The following is a 19,654-nucleotide window of genomic DNA, read 5'->3' as shown; positions in this document are numbered from 1 at the left end:
TTTGGGTAGTGAATGGAACGCCTGTTGGTGTACGGCTGTGCACTTGGTTTGGGGCAATCACTACTGTGATTGATTGACTTACAAACGTATCATGCTCTTTGCAGCATAAGACGTTCCCAAGTCAATCAACCAACTCCATTTTAAACCAACCACATAGCCGTCCAGGGGCAAGGATAGCCGGCTTTTGATAAGTTAGGAAAAAAATCGCCGCTTGCTTTTGATAAGTTAGGAGAAAATCAGGCATATAAGCAAAAATGCAAAAATTGAAATCCAAAACCGACTCAGTCGGTGCATTCACTAAAAGTCCACCCAACCAAACGGTTGTAGTGGATCAAATGTTAACCGGACCCCGTCCGAAAGAAAAGAGAAATTGTTGATTAACCCGGCTCCTCAGCCGGTAAAAACAAGAATACTCGGCACACAGGCCGGAAAAGCAAAGCTAAAAAAAAAAAAAAAAAAAAGAGTTGGCATACTGCCGATGAAAAATCACTTATGGCCTGCAGGCGGCTCCTCCTGGTCCTCCTCATCATATGAGGGAATCTCTTGTGCTTCACCAGGACCAAGTAGCTCAGGCGCGGGAAGCTCAGTGTTGGCGCTAGCCCAGGCGTCGAAGGAATCAGGCTCTGGCTCACCTTTCTCTCTCAAGTACACCACGTCTTCGGCGTACCTGTGAGCCAGTGCCCAGATGCCATAATCCTGCTCTGGGTACAAGGCAACCCAGGCGATCTTCATGCGGACGTCATTGTCAACATCGCTCTCATCGACCAGGCAGTTTTGCTCCGCCTCCAGAGTCGCTACAAATTTTATCTGAGCCTGAGCAGCCTCCTTCTCCAGCTTCTTGACCTTGGTCTTCAGGAGGGTTTTCTCTTCAGAAGCACCTTGCAAAGTGCCAAAGTCGGCCTGGGCCTTCTTGAGCACCTCCCCAACCTTCTTGAGGCTCTCCTCCGCCTTTTTCTTGGCTTCCTCCGCCCCCTTCTGAGCCGTCTCAGCGTCGCTCACTCGCTGGTTGGCCGTTTTCAGATCGGCCTCCAGCTGTTGGATTTTTGATGCCTGTGTCATTATTATTGCTTTAGTTTCAAGTTCATTTACGATAGTGGAGTATAATGTAACATTATCAGCGTCTGTGGCGGACTTCTTGGCCCTTTTTACCTCTTCCCGTTTGCGGGAATAAGGACGCTTGAGCCCGTTTACAAAAAAGCATAAAGTTAGTATTGCAGGCGGAGTAAAGCACCTGGGAAACAGTTGTTAAGTATCTTACCTCAGCCAGAAGGGACAAGATGTGTTCCAGGTTGAACGTCTCTATCCCAGGGATAGCATTCTTGTCCTTCTTGCTCACCGCCTCCAGTATGGCTTTAGCATGCTTCTGGACGTCTGGCCAGCGGGGAGATTAATCTGCACCATAATCAATAGGTGATGAGTGCGAAATTAAGGCAGCACCTATCTGTTGCCGACCGTCTAAGGATGACGTCTGTTGGTAATGTGGGATTTTACTCGCAAAGGCCACCCCAACTCAGGCAGGGATTCAAAAGGGTTCTTACCTTCAGAGCCGGCCAAGCGGGAGCCGCTTGCAGGTGTGGTGAACCCCCCCCCCCCCCCCCGGTTGTTGATAAGGGGTTGACGAGGTCGAGGCACAAACTACCGCCTATCGTCTCGTTTCGCCCCCATATCCGCATCTGTTGGTTCCTGGCTGAGGCGCCAGGAGTTAAGGCGGAGGCGGATTTTTTGGTCTTATTAAGAGTGGAGATGGGTTCCTCCCTGGCCCATTTGAGGCTTTTCTCAAACGTCTTTCCTACCTCTCCCCCCTGTAAAAATAACCAAGTTAAAGTTAGCATCCGGAGAAAGTAATCTTTAAGGCCAATCTAAGAAAGGGTCAAGCGTTTTTTACCTTGGCCTTGACTGCGGCCCCATGCTTTTCCGCAAGCTCCTTTCGGATGTCGCAGAGGACCTCTTGGGTGTCTTCTCCGTCTGCAACATGCTTAAAGCTTCTTCTGTAAAAAAGAAAAAGATTGGTCAATATATCATCAATCAATTCTGATACAAAGGTACTACAGGCGGATGTAAACTCAGGCGCATACGTTTGGTAAACATGTTTCCCAGCCCGCAGGCGGCTAAGAAACACTCGTCCTTGAGCCAAGCGCTCTTGGGGATCCAGTTCTTGGGGACTTTTATTGTTTCCCCGGTTGACAAGGTCGCTTCTGTGAGGCCGAAAAAGTCTGCCTCAATGATTTTGTCAAAATCCTCATCCGGGATCCGAGGAAGAGCACACTTCCGGCCCATCAGGTCGGGCTTCTTATTGTACTGGCGGAACTCATAGTTCTCCCGCTTGCTGGGAGCCGACATCAGGTAGAACCTGTGCTTCCAGCCGTCAAATTTAGAGACATTGTCTAAGGTCATCATGTATTGGGGATACGTGGTTAAAGTGTACCACGCCCTCCAGCCGCCTGGGCTTCGGCTAAGATAATGCATCTTAGCAAAAGCTTCCCAGCCGGGATGGAGCCTTTGGAACTCACAGGCGGCAACATACCCCAAGATGTTTGCCCAAGAATTGGGGGTAAGTTGCCAGACTCCGAGGCCGTAGCCTCTCAAGATTGCCTTCACCGCCTGGTGAGGGGAAAGCGAAGACCGGCCTTGAACGCCGCCTCATAACAGCCGAAGTAGCTGTTGGCGTTCTGTTGATTGTCTTCCCAGTCGATTGTGCCGTCCTCAGGCGGCACTCTGATTTTATACCCGTCTCCTAACGGGTGCATTTGACTAAAACTCTTCAAATTCTCCTCCATTTGAACCATGTCCTTGGTTGAGACGTGAATTTTGAAGGGATCTTCCTTCTCGCTCCACTTCTTCCTCTCCTCCTCCTCACTGTCCTCAAGCGGTGGCAAGTCGTCACTGCTCTCAGAAGTGGAGGCGGAAGCTGTCACTTTCCGTCTCCCCCTCATTTTGTGATAAAGGGGCTGAGACGGCTTCATCGCCGTCTTGGTCGCATTCCTCCAAAAAGGAATCTGCGGGAGTCGAAGGAGCACGCGGAGGGGATCTCTCCAGAGTCGTCTGGTTTCTCTGACCAGGCGCATCTCCCTCAGGCATTTGGCCGCCTGAGCCCTCGCTTCGGTAATCCGAATCGACAACCGTTTGCATAGTCCGAGCCATTGTGTCCAGCACAGACACATAAATGGTCGGAATCCAAGCAAAAGGGTGGTCCTAACACCCTGAGACGACACTCCCAATCCTAGACTCAGCCGTCCCCGGTGACCGGCTGGATTCTAACCTAGGTTGTGCCGTGTGTGTTGGTGATGCATCCATTTATTGCAAGAAATATGTACAAGCGGTGAAACAAGAAAAAGAGCTGAGAGGGGCAGAGACGATACCTTTAGATTTGATATCTAGACGGGTCCGGCTGGGTTGACGAAGAACGAGTTGTCTCGCTTGCGCTTGACTCAAACGGATGACTTCTGCTCTCTCAAAGTTGACTCTCTTGAAAATTTTTGTAAACGTACAAAATGATGAGGGTAAACGGCTATATATAAAGGGTAAATGCGGGGGCATTCCCGTAATTTACTCGGAAGGCGAACGGTTACTCTTTGGTGGTAAAATTACCACCAACCGGAGCGTGACGCGTGCCACAGATGCCACGTGGCGTGCCACGTCACATCTGTGAGGGGCAAATGTTTAGGGTAATTTTACCCCGCCATGTGGTCCAATCAGAGGATGACACGTGTCAGCCCTAGGATGGCCCAAGGTGGACTATCCCTGATTGACACGTGTCACTCTAGAGACCTGGGAGGAATGGCGGCCTTCAGGCCCAAATCCCGAGAAAGCCGCAATGCGGCGCAGCCCACCAATGATTAGGGTTCAGTGACCTAATCAGGGGCACAAATCCCAAGGACCCTATAAATAGGGAGATTCCCCTCTTTTGGAGGGCACGTTTTACGTTTATCATTTATTACAAATTGTCCCTGTGATAGAGACATCTGAGCTTGGAATCCGAGCAGAGCCCACCTAAATTTTCGCTCCTTTTTCTCTCCCTTCAAGTTACTAACTTGTTCGTCGGAGGCGGAGCACCAACCAACTGGTGTCTCCGTTTGTTTTGCAGGTACAGCTTCCGCCGGATCAGTCTTCGTGTTGTAACTCTCCCGAGGGACAAAAACACCCAAAACAGTATCACTGTGGTTTTTTGCTTTTTAAAATCATATGATACATGTCATAGTAGTAATAAATAAGTAAAAAATAGTCAAACTTATTAAAATCATATTAATTTTAAAAACTAACAACTGGAAAAGTGAAAACACCTCTTTCTTGTTTCCTGTTTTTTATTTTTTTTTATTTAAAAAAAAAAACTGAAAACAAAAAACCAAAAATAATGCCAAACAAGTTAGTCACTTATTTTCATGACCTTAACAAATTCAACAAGTCACTTTTTCACGTGACCTTAACAAATACAGCTAAGAACGTCAATAGGTTCTTTAGTCATAACAACATACTTCCTCCGTTCTTTATTACTCGACCCGCTTTGACTTTTACACTATTCACCATCCCTCTGGCCGTCTTTTGTGAATAATATGTAAGGAAAAATATATTCATGTATAATTTTTTGGATTCGTTTCAATAAGTGCTATCATAATATATAACTTAGCTTTTATAATTTTTACTTATGGAGAATTTAAGTTATTGATCGTTAAAGTTTTGCATTGGCAAGCGTGATAAAAGAAACATGTCAAGTAAAAAAGAACAGAGGAAGTATATAGTTCACGGAAATTGTGTGTCTTAAATGTTATTGAGGGTGTCTTTAATGACAAAGTTATGTTAATATATTTTTAAAGCATGTTCATGTTAATATAATTTTAAAACATGTTCATGTCAATGTAGTTTATGATTTACTAATTTGCTTTATACTTTTTTTTTTTTTTTTTTTGTAAGAGCCCTTTCTCAAACAAGTTTCTCTTTCATAAATTTGCCCAAAAATATTTATATAATGTCATTAAACACACCTTATTTCAGTGAAAAACTAGCTTAGGCCCCGTGCCATGCACGGTAAGTGTAATTTGTTTTGTAAAAAATATTAGAACTAAGCAACTAACAAATAAAAGTGATGCTTTAAATTAATTTCTTTAATATCAATATTATGAATCAATTTTATTACCGAATATTACTTTTTTTTTTAGCAAAATCTTATATTTAATCTGTTTATTTGACAATTAAAAGGAGTTGGAATAATAATTTAGGTAAATGTATATGGAAGAATAATGAAAACCAAATAAAAAAATAAAAAAAATAAAAAAATTGAATGATATTATTATAATTGTATTAAATTTTTACAAAAAAAATAGTAAAAAAGGGAAGGGGGGTTTTGGAGGGAAAAAACAGCACCAGGAGTGTTTGGGGTAAAAATACCCTAAACACGTGGCCCAATGGCCTAGTGACACGTGGCATCCAGCCGTTGGTCAGCAGGGCTCCAATCCTCTGCTGACACGTGTCCTCTAAACCCTAAAAGGGAAACCATCCCTTCCCCACTATAAATAGTGGAAGGACCCTCATTAATGGGGGGCTGGAACATTTGTTGTTCACATTGAATACTCCTCAAAAAGAAAAACACTTACCCCGAGCAATATTAATTGCAGAATTCTCCCATTACGCGAGAAGTAACTTCTACATTACGTGCACTCTACCTCCCGTATCTTTACTAACTTGATCGTCGGAGGCGGAGCTCCTACCCCCAGGAGTCTTCGTGATTTTGCAGGCACAGGCGTCGAAGGGCATTCTTGGAATTGTAACTCTCCCGCAGGACACATCAAAAAACCCCGAAACAAGGAGTTTTGTAAAAATCATTTTAACTAACAAATAAAAGTGATGCTTTAAAGTCAAATTTTTGTATGTGGCTGGCCACATGGTGTGGCCAACCATAATTTCTATTATTTTTATTTTTTTAAATATCATAAGTCTTCTCACTCCTCTTTTCTTAACTTGTTCTCCAAGCCAAACTACACCATACATCACCAACAACATATCTCTACTCCACCCATTTTCTCAGCTTCTTCTTCAAGCCACACCACACACCACCAACAACCATATCCTTACTCTACCCATTATCTCTTTCCTCTTTGCCAAATTGCTGCAACTAAAGCTCGAAATTGTAGAAATTGGGTGTCAAATTGCTGTGAAAACTTACGATTAATTAACCTTAACATCATCAACAACATTTTAAGTAGTGAAATTGATGAGAACCGGAGAAATGTGAGCTTGTTTTCTTCGTGAAATCTTAGATCGAACATTCTTCGTCAAAAATTCAGCAACAAAAACAACAATAGTAATATGAGTAGATTGTAGAATATTTGTAGGGTGCGACTGGTTTGGTCAGGGGTTACTTGTAGGGTGTTACTGGTTTGATCAGGGGTTACTTGTATGGTATTACTGATTTTGGTCATGGGTTACTTGTATGGTGTTACTGGTTTGGTATAGGGCCTACAAGTAACCCTTGAATAAGTAACTCTTGAATTAACCCATACAAGTAACCCCTGAATAAGTAATCCATACAAGTAACCCCTGGAAAAAATTACAAGTAACCCTGAAAAATACAAGTAACCCTTGAATAAATAATCCATACCTACAAATAACCTCTGAAAAAAATACAAGTAACCCCGGAATAAGTAATCCATACAAGTAACCCTTGAAAAAAAAATACAAGTAACCCCTGAAAAATACAAGTCACCCTTGAATAAATAATCCACACTTACAAGTAACCTTTGAAAAAAAAAATACAAGTAACCCCGGAATAAGCAATCCATACAAGTAACCCCTGAAAAAAAAAATACAAGTAACCCCTGAAAAATACAAGTAACCCTTGAATAAATAATCCATACTTACAAGTAACCTTTGAAAAAAAAAATACAAGTAACCCTTGAAAAATACAAGTAACTCCGGAATAAGTAATCCATACAAGTAACCCCTGAAAAAAAATGTACAAGTAACCCCTGAAAAAAAAAATACAAGTAACCCCTGAAAAATACAAGTAACCCCTGAAAAATACAAGTAAATAGTAACCCCGTTATGCACGTCTAGGTCTATTATCTTCGCTGACTTGGCAGCAGGCCACAAGGTGTGACCTGCTACACCAAAAAAGCTTTGAATTTCTTTAATATCAATATTATGAATCAATTTTATTACAGAATATTACTTTTTTAGAAAAATCTAATATTACTCCGTTTATCAGATAATTAAAAAGGAGTTAGAATAATATTTTAGGTAATTGTATATGGAAGAATAATGAAAACCAAATTAAAAAAAATAAATAAATAAAAATAAATTGGAATGATATTATTATAATTGTATCAAATATTCACACCAAAAAAAAGGGGGGGTTAAAAAGGGAAGGGGGGTTTTTGGAGGGAAAAAACAGCACAGTATGTGACACGTGTCACTCCCGATGTCTGTTTTAGTATTAAGCTATTGATTGATTGATTGAGATTCTGTTTCATCTGCCTTTGCGACATTGGACCTCATGTCAGCCAGCCAATTAGCCAATGCAATGTAATGCTATTTTAGTCCAATAACTGAAAAAGGATTTGGTTCTCTTTAAGTGGCCATATAGTCTAATATTTGGTACGGCCCAATAACGGTCCACCTGTTTCTGGGATGTAAGCATGTAACTTGTATAGTTGTATGCAATGCATCAAATTGGGTCATAATAGTGCATAACTTTGTTTTCAATGGAAAGAAAGATAATCTGTTCTTTGCCAAAATAAATACAAGTCTACAAGTACAGTAAATATTACTCCACAATTCAACCCCTTATTTAGTTTAATTTTTATCAATGGTAAGGAAAATTACAATAATGCATGAGCTATTTTTTTCTACGCCTCTATAGTCAAAATTCTTCCACAACTACTTTGTAGTACGAGAAGATTACAATGAAGGTACTATAAATTACTATCTCCATTAATTTTTAGTTGCAACAAAGAAGTTTACTTGATACCAATTAACGAAGTTAGTATAATCTTTGACAGGAGTAAAAAAATACTCATTGATACCAATTCACCAATTTGACACTCTTAGGGTTTGTTCTCATTGACTAAATTCAACTGAACTAAATATTTTATAAGAGAAGGAAGTTAGGAGCTGAACTGAACTGAATTTCAACGTATGAGAATAGGCCCTTACTCTTAGAAATAATTACCTCCTTGGCCAATTTAAAAATAAAATACAATTTTTTTTTTTTTTTTATTATTTTTTTTTTTTTTACTACAATGTGTTAGGCCAAAATAGGCCAATTTTTATAATTCTACGGCTGGACCGTTTCTCTTGGCACGGAAGTATGGAACTACCTTTCTTCACAAATCACAATTTTCATTGTGTTTATCTTATCAATGGGGTGAATTTTGTCAATCAAAGTTTTATAGGATAAAATTACAAAGAAAGCTTAGCTTGAAAACTACTTATTTAAAAACTTCAAGTGTAAAAGAAATTTACTTGAATTCGTTAGGCTGACTAAAGGATGATCGGCTATATTTGGGTTATTATTATGCTATTTGACTCATGATACATATCGACCCATGAGACCATGATACCAAACAAGTCTAATTATAATTCACATCACAAGTCTAATTATAATTCACATCACAAGTCTAATTTTTTCGAAAATCCCATTGTTATCAACTTTCCACAGAACTAGAAAATTGAATTGTAACCAAAGGAGAAAAAATCGATTGAAAACAAAGTTCATTTAAAGATAATTATAATCCTACTTCATACACCAATTATAATCGGCATTCAATCAACATGTCTTAGAAAAAAATTGACATATTTTTCACTTTGATCATCTATATCAATCTTTGAGAAAATTCACATAGAGAATTTAATTTGTACATACAACAAAAATACCTCTAATAAGACGCACCCTTGACACACAGGCCATCAGAAGAGCTACATCCAACACTGACACCTTGGCCATTCATGAAGTGGGGAATGGATATAGTGAAACTACCTCCATCTTCAGGACAGAGAATATACTTCTTCGCAATGATAGACTACTTTTCAAAATGGGTCGAAGCAGAAGCATACAAGGAAATCAAGGATAAGCACGTCGTCTCTTTTATAAAAAGAAACATCCTAAGTAGATTCGGGGTACCAGCAGAGGTCATTACATACAACGGATCCCAGTTCATCAGCAATAAGGCTACAAAGTTCTGTAAAGAATGGAACATCTCCCTCATCACGTCTACACCTAGGTACCCACAAGCAAATGGACAGGCAGAGTCAAGCAATAAAGTCCTTATAAGTAACATGAAGAAAAGACTGGAAGGAGCAAAAGGGAAATGGGCAGATGAACTACCCAACATACTATAGGCAGACAGAACAACTCCGAAAGGCGCTACAGGCCACACCCCATTCTCATTAGTGTACGGATGTGAAGCAGTGATCCCAACAGAGGTAGAGGTCCCTACAGCAAGGTACGGGTTAATGACGGAAGAAAGGAATCAAGAAGAATTAATTCACAACTTAGACACAGTGGAAGAACTTAGAGAAGACGCAAAAATGAGAATGGCAGCATATCAGCAAGAAGTAGCAAGATCCTTCAACAAGAATGTCAGAACAAAAATCTTCAAGCTGGGAGATTGGGTTCTAGAAAAGGTATACGAAAATACCAGGGCAGTAAACGCAGGGAAATTAGCACCCAACTGGGAAGGACCTTACGAGATCATTAAGGTGGTAGGTAATGGAGCCTACAGACTCAGGAATGTAGAAGGAAAAGAGGTACAACGAAGTTGGAATGCAGCGCACTTAAAGCTATATCATTTCTGAGGAGAGAAGGTACGTAGTTATCATTTCGATTTTGTCTCTTTTTACAAAAAAAAACAGAAAAACAAGCAAAAAACAAAAAAAAAAGAAGAAAAACAGAAAAAAAAAAAAAAAAAAAAACAAAACAAAAAAAAAACAAAAATCTCCAACAGCCAAAATCAGCATGAAAGGTACTCCTCTCTAATCACACTTTGTCAATTCAATTTATGATCATTACGAGTACTGACTTTGGCATCGGAGGGCCGTTGGGGAAACCCACGGCCACCCCTCACATTATTCTGTTTTACAAGGAACAACACCTACACTACTAGGCAAGAGCGCAACAGGTCATCACAAAGCAATGGTTAATCACCCCTGCAAGGAACAAACCAACTGTCCCCACAAAACAAGCAAACACATGTAAGCAACACTACATTCATATTACAACTGTAATACAACTGCAATACGATTGTAACACAACAATGACACAGTAGGAAACATAAATACAAATCAACATAGCAAAAGAGGCAAAATTACTTAGTTACAAAGCAACAAAACAGACAAATTATCCAGCTACAAAAGTTTAGCACAAAGACAAAATAAAATTATCCAACTGCACTAAGGCAGTAAAAATAAACATCCTTCAAAGTTAACAATTTTTTTAAGGTGACACAGCACCATTAAAACTAATTCTCGTCCATGTTATCAGCAGGGACAACTTCCTCAGCAACAGACTTCGTACTCTCCGGGACATCCTTGACCTCGGCGTTGTGAGGAGAATTCACTTCCTCATCAGCATAGCTCAGCAACAATGTGCCAGGAGCAGTAGTCCCTTCAGGAAACACAATCTCAAAGGCGGCCTTATCAGCATCATAATCCCAGGCCTCATGCTTTCCTTGTTGAAACTCCTCCATAATTTCAAGACGAGCCTTCCCAAAGTAATACGCTGCAGCATCAACAGCCTCGTTTCCAGCCTCCTTCAAGGTTCTCTTCAGCCCATCACGTTCAGTAATGCATTCCCTATGCCTAGCACGTTCAGTCTTCAGAGCATCAGTAGCAGCCTTGTACTTGTCAGAAAGGGCATCACGCTCCTTCTTCATAGCCTCATACACCCGAGTAAACTCTGACACTTTGCCCAGTACGCCCAAACAAGACCGAAGGCTCTGCAGAATACGGAATCAAGTAAGAGATGAACAACCCGATATAATCATGTTTATTAAATTTTTGTTTTTTTTTTTGGGAGTATACCATACCTGGAAAGACTGCACAGCAGCCTCTTGATAAAGGTCAGCAAAAGTCTGCGAGGATTGATGATCCTTGAAGGACGGAAACAGTATGGTATCCACATGCGGAGCCAAGAAATCAAAAGAGAAATCAGCAGCCTCAACATCAATAGGCACCTCCAACTTCCTCTTAAGGCCAGCACGAGGTGGAGGTGGAGGAGGACCGCTCTTTGGAGCAACCGATTTGAGAGGAACGACCTCCATAGTTTGAGGAGAGGAACGATGTTTAAGGCGACCTAAGAGAGAGGACGAGCTAAGAAGGTCATGAGACCTTAGTGACCTCGAAGTATCTACAAGGAACATGGCAGAATTCAAAAAGGAATACAACAAGGAACACAACAAACATATTTAGCAAGGAACACAACAAACATACTCAGCAAAGTACATAACCACCTCAGAAAGGACAAACAAACTGGAAACCAACTAAATTACTAACAAGGGCAAAACAGACTTGCAACAAAATACATCTACAAGGATTGACACAACAAAACACAACAAGAACATCAGAAAAGAGAAAAACAAACCTTGAGACATAGTTGGGGCAACTTTCTGCTCAGAATCAAAATCGTCCAAAGACTTGATCTGGATAACCGCCTCTGGCTGCGTCAATTTGATGAAGGATCTCTCGTCTGCACTCAATTCGTACAACTTGTCTATCAGGGACGGAGACTGAGAACGCTGCTTCAATTTACTCACTGCAACCATCAAGCAAATAATCCCTAATCAACAAAGAAGGAGAGCAAAACACAGGAAAATAAGAAAACAAAATACCTTCAGCCTCAACAGTGTCAATCAAAAAATCACAATCATCACCCAACAAATCTATCCTCACAAAGAAGAACTTGTGATACCACTTCTTGTTAAATGCCTTCTCCAAGTCAGTCACCAAAGGACCAACACCATCTTTCAAACGAAGACCAACCCGACCCTTACCACTGGTCCTAATAGTATAAGGATAACACAAATCCCTCACATCAAGTTCTAAACCCAATTTTGCACTCAGCAAATCTAAAATTCTCAAAACCCTCCAGGTCTGGGGCAATAACTGACAAGGCAAAACCCTAACCTTGGACAGAAATTGGCGAACAAGAGAAGAAAAAGGGAAAGTATGCCCAATCACAAAGGGGTACTCGAAGAAGCACACCCAACCAGGGGCATTCCAGTCAGCCCTCTCCCTAGAAGACGGGATTTTCACCACAACCCCATCAGGAAATCGCACAACGGCAGCGATATTCTGAACTTCCTCCCTCGTCACAGTAGAAGGGTACACATCTTTAGCAGGAAAGACGTTTTGCGCAACCAAAGTCGTCTTCTTAACACCCTCATCCACCCCAGCAAACACCACTCTTACATAATCACCCATCACAAAGCAAAAACAAAACAACGAAGTAAAGAAACAGAGGAAACAGAGAAAATACCTGATGAAAATTGAAATTGGGGCAAAGCAATGAAATGATTAGACAAGAGCCTGCACACCCAATAAATACCAAAGAAAGAAATAAACCTCCATTTACAGTTATCGAGGAAGTTGCCTTAAAACCGTCACCACGTTTCCTATTTTGCTAACCGTTGGAATAATTTCTGAAAAATTCAAAATCCTTCTAACAACTTCTTTAGGTAATTTTCACTTCCAATATTCGAAAATGAAAATTAGGGGCAATTGTTGGGCCCGTATTATCACACGACCCATTATACTTAGGGCACCAGTCCAAGATCAATAAATCAACAAGAATATGCAAAACGACTTGATTGGAATAAACAAGGAAAGCAGCATCAAGCATATCAATCAAGGAGATACTTGCCAAAGATACACCTACAGAACAGGGAACAAGATAAATCAAGAAGATCTTGTACATTTCAAATATATTCTGAATATATTTGTAAACCCTAGAGATCCCTAGATATAAATAAGAAGAATTAGGCATTTTAACATTCATGTACGCTCGCATATACTTAAATATAAACAATTTGCTACTTTTATCTACGGAATTGCATCCCTACTGAACAAGGAGGCTTGTCCTTACTCAGTATTGTATCTCTAAACTCATCTTCTTTATATGATTGAATATTTACTGCTTACTTGTTGATTACTTATTGATTTATCATCGTTCTTAATTGTTTTATATGCTATTGGTAGAATGATTGTCATTACCCCTCAAACCTAGCAAATTCTTAGATGTCCTTATTAAGATTTTCCTAAACAAGAGAGATAAAGAGAAATGATAACTTAAAAAGGAAAGAAAGCATTTGTTGCAAATAATGTATAGCATAAATACTTCTAAACTCTATCTTAACAATCCATTTTTGATAAAAATTGCAAATAATATAAAACAGAGATAGTACTAGTACAACAAATAATATCCCCCTTGGTAAGAAAAATTACAATAATGCATGAGCTATTTTTTTGTATGCCTCTATAGTTGAATTTCTTCCCACAACTACTTTGTAGAACAAGAAGATTACAATGAAGGTAATACAGTATTAATTACTACGTATAATTTTGACAGGCGTAGAAAATATACTCATTGGCAAGAATTCACCAAATTGACACTCTTAAAAAATACTCCATCCGTTTTTAAATACTTGCTCCATTTCTCCATGCGCGGAGTTTTTGGAGAAATTGGAGAAAGTAATAAAATATGGAGGTAGTGGGTAGTTGAGAAAATTAAAAATTTGTAAAAAACAAAAGTAGTGGAAGAATAGGAGGAGAGAGAGTATTTTGTTGGGTTCACTAAGTGTGAGAAATGAATTAAATATTGTAAAACTTTCCATAAAAGAAAATGGAGCAAGTATTTAAAAACGGCCGAAAAAGAAAAGTTGAGCAAATATTTAAAAACGGAGGGAGTAATTACTTTAAACTTGGTCAATTTAAAAATAAAATGCAAGATTGCTACTTTTTTTTTCGTTAATGGCTTAACTACGATTTACTACAATGTGTAAGGTCAAAATTGGCCAATTTTTATAATTCTACGGCCGGACCGTTTCTCTTGTCACGGAGTATGGAACTACCTTTCTTCACAAAGCACAGTTTGCATTGTGTTTGTCAAACCAATGGGGTGGATTTTGTCAATTAAGGACCTGATTTACTAAATTGAGCTGAATTATATTGAAGTGAACTGAAATGATTGGAGTTGAGCTGAATTGTACTGAACTGAACTGAGCTGATTATGAGAGAAGGAAATTAGGAATTGAACTGAACTGAAATTAAGATGACAAGAACAGGCCCTAAAGTTTTATAAATTGCAAAGAATGCTTAGCTTGAAAATTCATTATTTAAAAACTTCAAATGTAAAAGAAATTTACGTGAATTCATTAGGTTGACAAAAGAATGACCGGCTATCAGGGGCGGAAGATAGTAGGGGCCAAAGGGGGCCAAGGCCCCCCTCAAGTGAATTGCTTTACATTGGTAATATTTGGATTTTAGTACAAGTAAAAGTATAAAAAATTCATGTGGCGCCCGCCAAACAAATAAAAAAAATTAATACAAAACCAAACTCACACTTTATGTACTAATATTAACGCATGTGATGAGTTTGGTACTTGATATTTCTAGATTCTACTATATTATATTGTTAGATAAGACAAAATATAAATATTGCAACTAAATAAAAATAAAAGATAAAAGAATTATCTAATAAAAAAATAACAACTTGCAAACATTACAATTCACTTCAACACAAAATTACAAAAGGAAAGCAGTGAAAACCCCCAAAGTGACGAAACAAACAGTACATATCACCATTGAAGTTTCTTGCTTGCTGTTGTTGATTTTCCTTAATTCAGGTAATTTAATTATCAATTTCTACTTAATCTTGTTTGTTTACTTCAATTTTCATATTAATTACAGGTTTAGTGTGTTGAATAAATAGTTAGAGTGAGATTTTGAATTAGAAATTTTGGGGTTTAATACTCTAATTGTATATGTAAATCAGTAAATGTGTAAATCCAAACAATTATATGAAAGTTGTGAATAATTAGAATAGTTAATACAATTGCAATTATACTTGATATATTGCCCAATAATCATTAGATTTGATTATGCTTTTTTTGATGTTAATTTTTGTAATTTAGGAATGACAAAGAGGACTATCACTTCTTATTTTCTTCCACAAAAAAAGGGCAGGGGTGATGAAGATATACCTGTTGTTGAGCCAAATCAGCCAATTATCATTGATAATGAAGAAGTCGAACGTAATATTAATAATGACAATGTTGATGAGCAAATGCCTAATGAAGAAGGTATTGGTCTTGATTTTTTAATGCGTGATCCTGGGTTGCGTAAGCAAATTGAGACATATGATTCAGATGAAAAAGATTTGATTAGGAGATCTTACATTGATTTTGGGCCATATCAACCTAAACTTGATAATTATCCATACTCTGGTTCCGAAAAACACCCACGTAGGTTCCAAAAAAGTTGGTTTGTGAAGTTTCCTTGGTTAGAGTATTCTCCCACAATGGATGCTGCTTATTGTTTCTATTGCTTTCTTTTTGCTAAAAAGCCTCTTGGAAGATGTGGTTCGGATACATTCACAGTGAAGGGCTTTAAAAATTGGAAGAAAGTAAATAATGGGAAGGATTGTGCATTTTTGTGTCACATGGGGAAAGATTCCAATTCTGCTCATAACTTTTCAACAAAGTGTTATTTTAATCTCAAAAATCAATCCGCTCACATTGAGAAAGTAGTAGAGAAAGTAACTGCAGAGGAGATTGTCAAGAATCGTTTACGCCTTAAGACATCAATAGATGCTGTTAAATGGTTAACTTTCCAAGCTTGTGCATTTAGAGGGCATGATGAACGTTCTAGTTCAATTAATCAAGGGAACTTCTTGGAGATGCTAAAACTTTTAGCATCATATAATAAAGATGTTGATTCGGTTATTTTGGATAATGCCCCAAAGAATGCCAAGTACACTTCTCCACTAATCCAAAAGGAGATTCTACATGTTTATGCAAGAAAAGTGCAAAATAGTATACGTGAGGAAATTGGTGATGCAAAGTTTTGTTTGATTGTTGATGAGTCTAGGGACATTTCTAAGAAAGAACAAATGGCATTAGTAGTGAGATATGTTGATAGAAGTGGATTGGTAAGAGAGCGATTTTTGGATTTGGTCCATGTCAAAGACACTACATCAAAAACATTAAAAAGGGAAATTTGTGCTGTCTTGTCTCATCATAACCTTAACCTTCAAAATATTAGAGGTCAAGGGTATGACGGTGCAAGTAATATGCGTGGAGAGTGGAATGGGTTACAAGCTTTATTTATGAAGGAGTGTCCTTATGCCTATTACATTCATTGTTTGGCACATCAACTACAACTAGCTCTTGTTGCTGCATCTAGGGAAGTGCCACAGATTCATACTTTCTTTCAACAATTGATTTTTGTTGTTAATGTGGTCACTAGCTCTTCAAAGCGACATGACGAGTTACAAGCAACTCAATTGGCTGAAATTGAACATCTAGTTGAGATTGAGGGGCTTGAGACGGGAAAAGGTCTCAATCAAATCGGTACATTACAACGACCAGGTGATACTAGATGGAGCTCGCATTACAAGTCAATATCTAGTTTGTTAAGAATGTATTGTGCTACTCGCTTAGTTCTTGCTAACATAGCTAGTGAAGGAACAACTTATGCTCAGAGAGGAGATGCTCTTAATGGAGTTAAGTTGTTAATGTCATTTGAATTCGTATTTAACATACATGTTGTGAAGGAGATTATGGCCATCACCGATGGACTTTGTCAAGCACTACAATTGAAGACCCAAGATATTGTAAATGCAATGCATTTAGTTTGCACTACAAAGACATTACTTCAAACTTTAAGGAATGATGGGTGGGAGAGTTTGCTACATAATGTTAAAGTTTTTTGTGAGAAAAATGGTGTTACAGTTCCCGACATGGACTCTCCTTATGTTGATGTGCTTAAATCTATAAGGCAACAATCAAGACAAAAAGACAATGTGACAATGGAACATCACTATAGAGTTGATATATTTATGGCTGCTATAGATCGTCAATTGCAAGAGCTAAACGCAAGATTTAGTGAGCGAGCTACTGAACTTCTCATTTTAAGTGCGGCCTTGAATCCAAGAGATGGTTACAAGTCATTCAATATAGAGCATATTTGCAAGCTAGCTCGAGATTTTTATCCTATTGATTTCACAGAACATGAGAAAGATCATTTGAGTTATGAATTGCAACATTATTGGCTTGATATTCCTATTCATCCAGTGTTGAAGAACTTAACTACTCTTGGTGATTTATGTCAAGGATTAGTGACTACAGAAAAAATAAAAGATTATCCTCTTGTTTCAAGGTTAATTCGTCTCGTATTAACTCTTCCAGCATCTACTGCAACAACTGAGAGAGCTTTTTCAGCCATGAAGATAGTGAAAACAAACCTTCGAAGTAAGATGGAGGACGATTTTTTGAAGGACTACTTAATAGTGTATATAGAAAAGGAGATAGCGGAAACACTTAGTGAAGATGCCATCATTGATGCTTTTTATATGATGAAAGAGAGACGAGCACAACTAAAATGATATAAGATAAATGATAAGGTATGTTTTTCTTCATGTAGTACTATGGTAATTTTTTTGGAATATGTTCTATAACTCTATATTCATTGCTTATATAAAATATATTTTTGTTGTTGTGATATGTGGATTAATAAATTGATGTGTGAAAATGTTCATTATTTTTATCGTCATCGTAGTTCCCTTTACTTTGGCCCCCGTTAAATAAAATTTCTGGTTCCGCCCCTGCCGGCTATATTACGAGTATAGTATCTGACTCGTAATATATATCGACCCATGATATCAAATAAACTCGAAAATAATCTCGTTTAAGCCTCACCTTATCAAGCCAATTCACAAGTCTAATTCATCAATATCATATTACAAGCACACCTAAAAGAAGTGAACCAACATAGAGGCGTTCCAAATCAAAGTTCTCACTTAAAAGTCAACCAATCAACCACCAATATCAAAAAGTAGTCTCACCCAAACACAAGAATGTTAAGACCCGCAAATTATTTTTTTACTATTAACTTAATCTAGATTTATTATATACTTCGTACCAAAAACCCCATTTGTTATCAACTTTCCATAGAAATAGAAAATTGATGGTTTGTAAGCCAACAAAGGAGAAAAAATCGATCAAAAACAAAGTTCATTAAAAGATAATTATAATCCTACTTCATACACCAATTATAATCGTCATTCAATCAACATGTCTTAGAAAAAATTTGACATATTTTTCACTTTGATCATCTATATCAATCTTTGAGAAAATTCACATAGAGAATTTAATTTGTACATACAACAAAAATACTTCTAATCTTTTCCCACATAGTCTAGTTAATTATTAGTGTCCGAGCTAGATCGACTTGAAGCCGGGAATGATGACATGCTCCCTTGCCAACTACTAGCAACGCTAGCTCTAGGAGACCTCGGCGGAGGTTGCGAAATTTTAGTCCCATAATTATCATAATATATCACGCCTGAAAATTCAAGAGGTTGACATTTTTCTCCCATTAGAATTTCCTTTTGCCATAACCCTCCTTCGCCGAACCCTTCCTTTTGGTCAATTTCCTTGCAATCATCGTTGTTTTTATTGTACGTCTTGATGTTGCTTATGTTTGACAAGAGTTTCTTAGGGTTGGCCAAGGGAGACCTTGGTGGTGTCTTCAAACTTATCGTCGTAGATGCATTGGATGTTTTCTTTGCGCCCTTCTCCTCGTATAGATTGTTGTTGTCGTACCTATTCGATGACCTTGGAGATCTTGTGGTGCCGTGCCTTGCACATAGTGCAACGAGAGCAAACACGGACACGAAAATGCCAATGCTTAACGGAAGGGATTGGAAATGGTCTGTTATAGGGTAAGGAAATGGACGAACCATTTTATGTATGTTTATGTGGAAATTGAAGAGTTGATATGATCAACGTCTAAATTAGAAGAATGTATAGAAAAGAGTATAGTATAGTTGTATATATATAACAATATAAGGGATGACTTAAACTATGATTTTGGTACGTTGATTTAATGCACAAAGGCCTACTAATTATTGGGTTGGTAACATACAGTTAAGTATGCATAAAACTTGGTCAAATTAGTGGTTTAATTAGTAGTTATCTATACAAAAACAACAATAAGAAATATTCAAAGTTCGGTGGAAGGAAACATGTTTGCTTAGCTTAATTATAATCATTAAGCAAAGTTAAATTTATAAGAAATTTCTAGGTAAAATGTACTCGAATATATGTAGGTCCTTTGAGGTTTAATTAATGTAAAGGTTTCAAAAACATAAATTAAATTTGTTTCTTTATAGTTTTATAATACGGAGTATAAGAGTTCAAGGAGTGTGAATGTGATTTATTACTTTTTGTTTCTTATAATCTAGCACAGTACATTACAAAAACATGCAAAATTCAATGTAATATTTTAAAAAAGACCACTATATTCTTCTAATATATTTACTAAAAGTAATATCTATTACAATAATTTAATTGTGATTTGTAAATTAACATACTCAATGAGGTTTGAGATTCCTTAATTAATTTATACGCAAATAAGCATCATTACATGGTCCTCCACTCTAAAACAAAAC

General features: G+C 38.0%; 3 protein-coding genes across 3 annotated transcripts; 1 reads left to right on the top strand and 2 right to left on the bottom strand.

Moving 5' to 3' along the window:
* Positions 1–486: 486 nt before the first annotated feature.
* Positions 487–2,933, bottom strand: LOC110734709. Its single transcript, XM_021914879.1, has 5 exons — positions 2,728–2,933; positions 1,886–1,988; positions 1,640–1,802; positions 1,259–1,371; positions 487–1,050 (listed from the first exon to the last, which is right to left on the bottom strand). Exons 1-5 carry the CDS (start codon positions 2,931–2,933, stop codon positions 487–489), a joined length of 1,149 nt encoding a protein of 382 aa, XP_021770571.1.
* A 12,185-nt stretch (positions 2,934–15,118) lies between these two features.
* LOC110734614 (zinc finger MYM-type protein 1-like) lies at positions 15,119–17,587 on the top strand. The gene has a single exon (XM_021914806.1). It carries the CDS (start codon positions 15,119–15,121, stop codon positions 17,585–17,587), a length of 2,469 nt encoding a protein of 822 aa, XP_021770498.1.
* Positions 17,588–18,403: 816 nt separating this feature from the next.
* On the bottom strand, positions 18,404–18,946 carry LOC110734531. The gene has a single exon (XM_021914730.1). It carries the CDS (start codon positions 18,944–18,946, stop codon positions 18,404–18,406), a length of 543 nt encoding a protein of 180 aa, XP_021770422.1.
* Positions 18,947–19,654: the final 708 nt, after the last annotated feature.

Source organism: Chenopodium quinoa, unplaced genomic scaffold (genome assembly GCF_001683475.1).
Source record: "Chenopodium quinoa cultivar QQ74 unplaced genomic scaffold, ASM168347v1, whole genome shotgun sequence".
Taxonomy (NCBI): Eukaryota; Viridiplantae; Streptophyta; class Magnoliopsida; order Caryophyllales; family Amaranthaceae; genus Chenopodium; species Chenopodium quinoa.
This window is presented reverse-complemented; position numbering and strand designations above follow the sequence as displayed.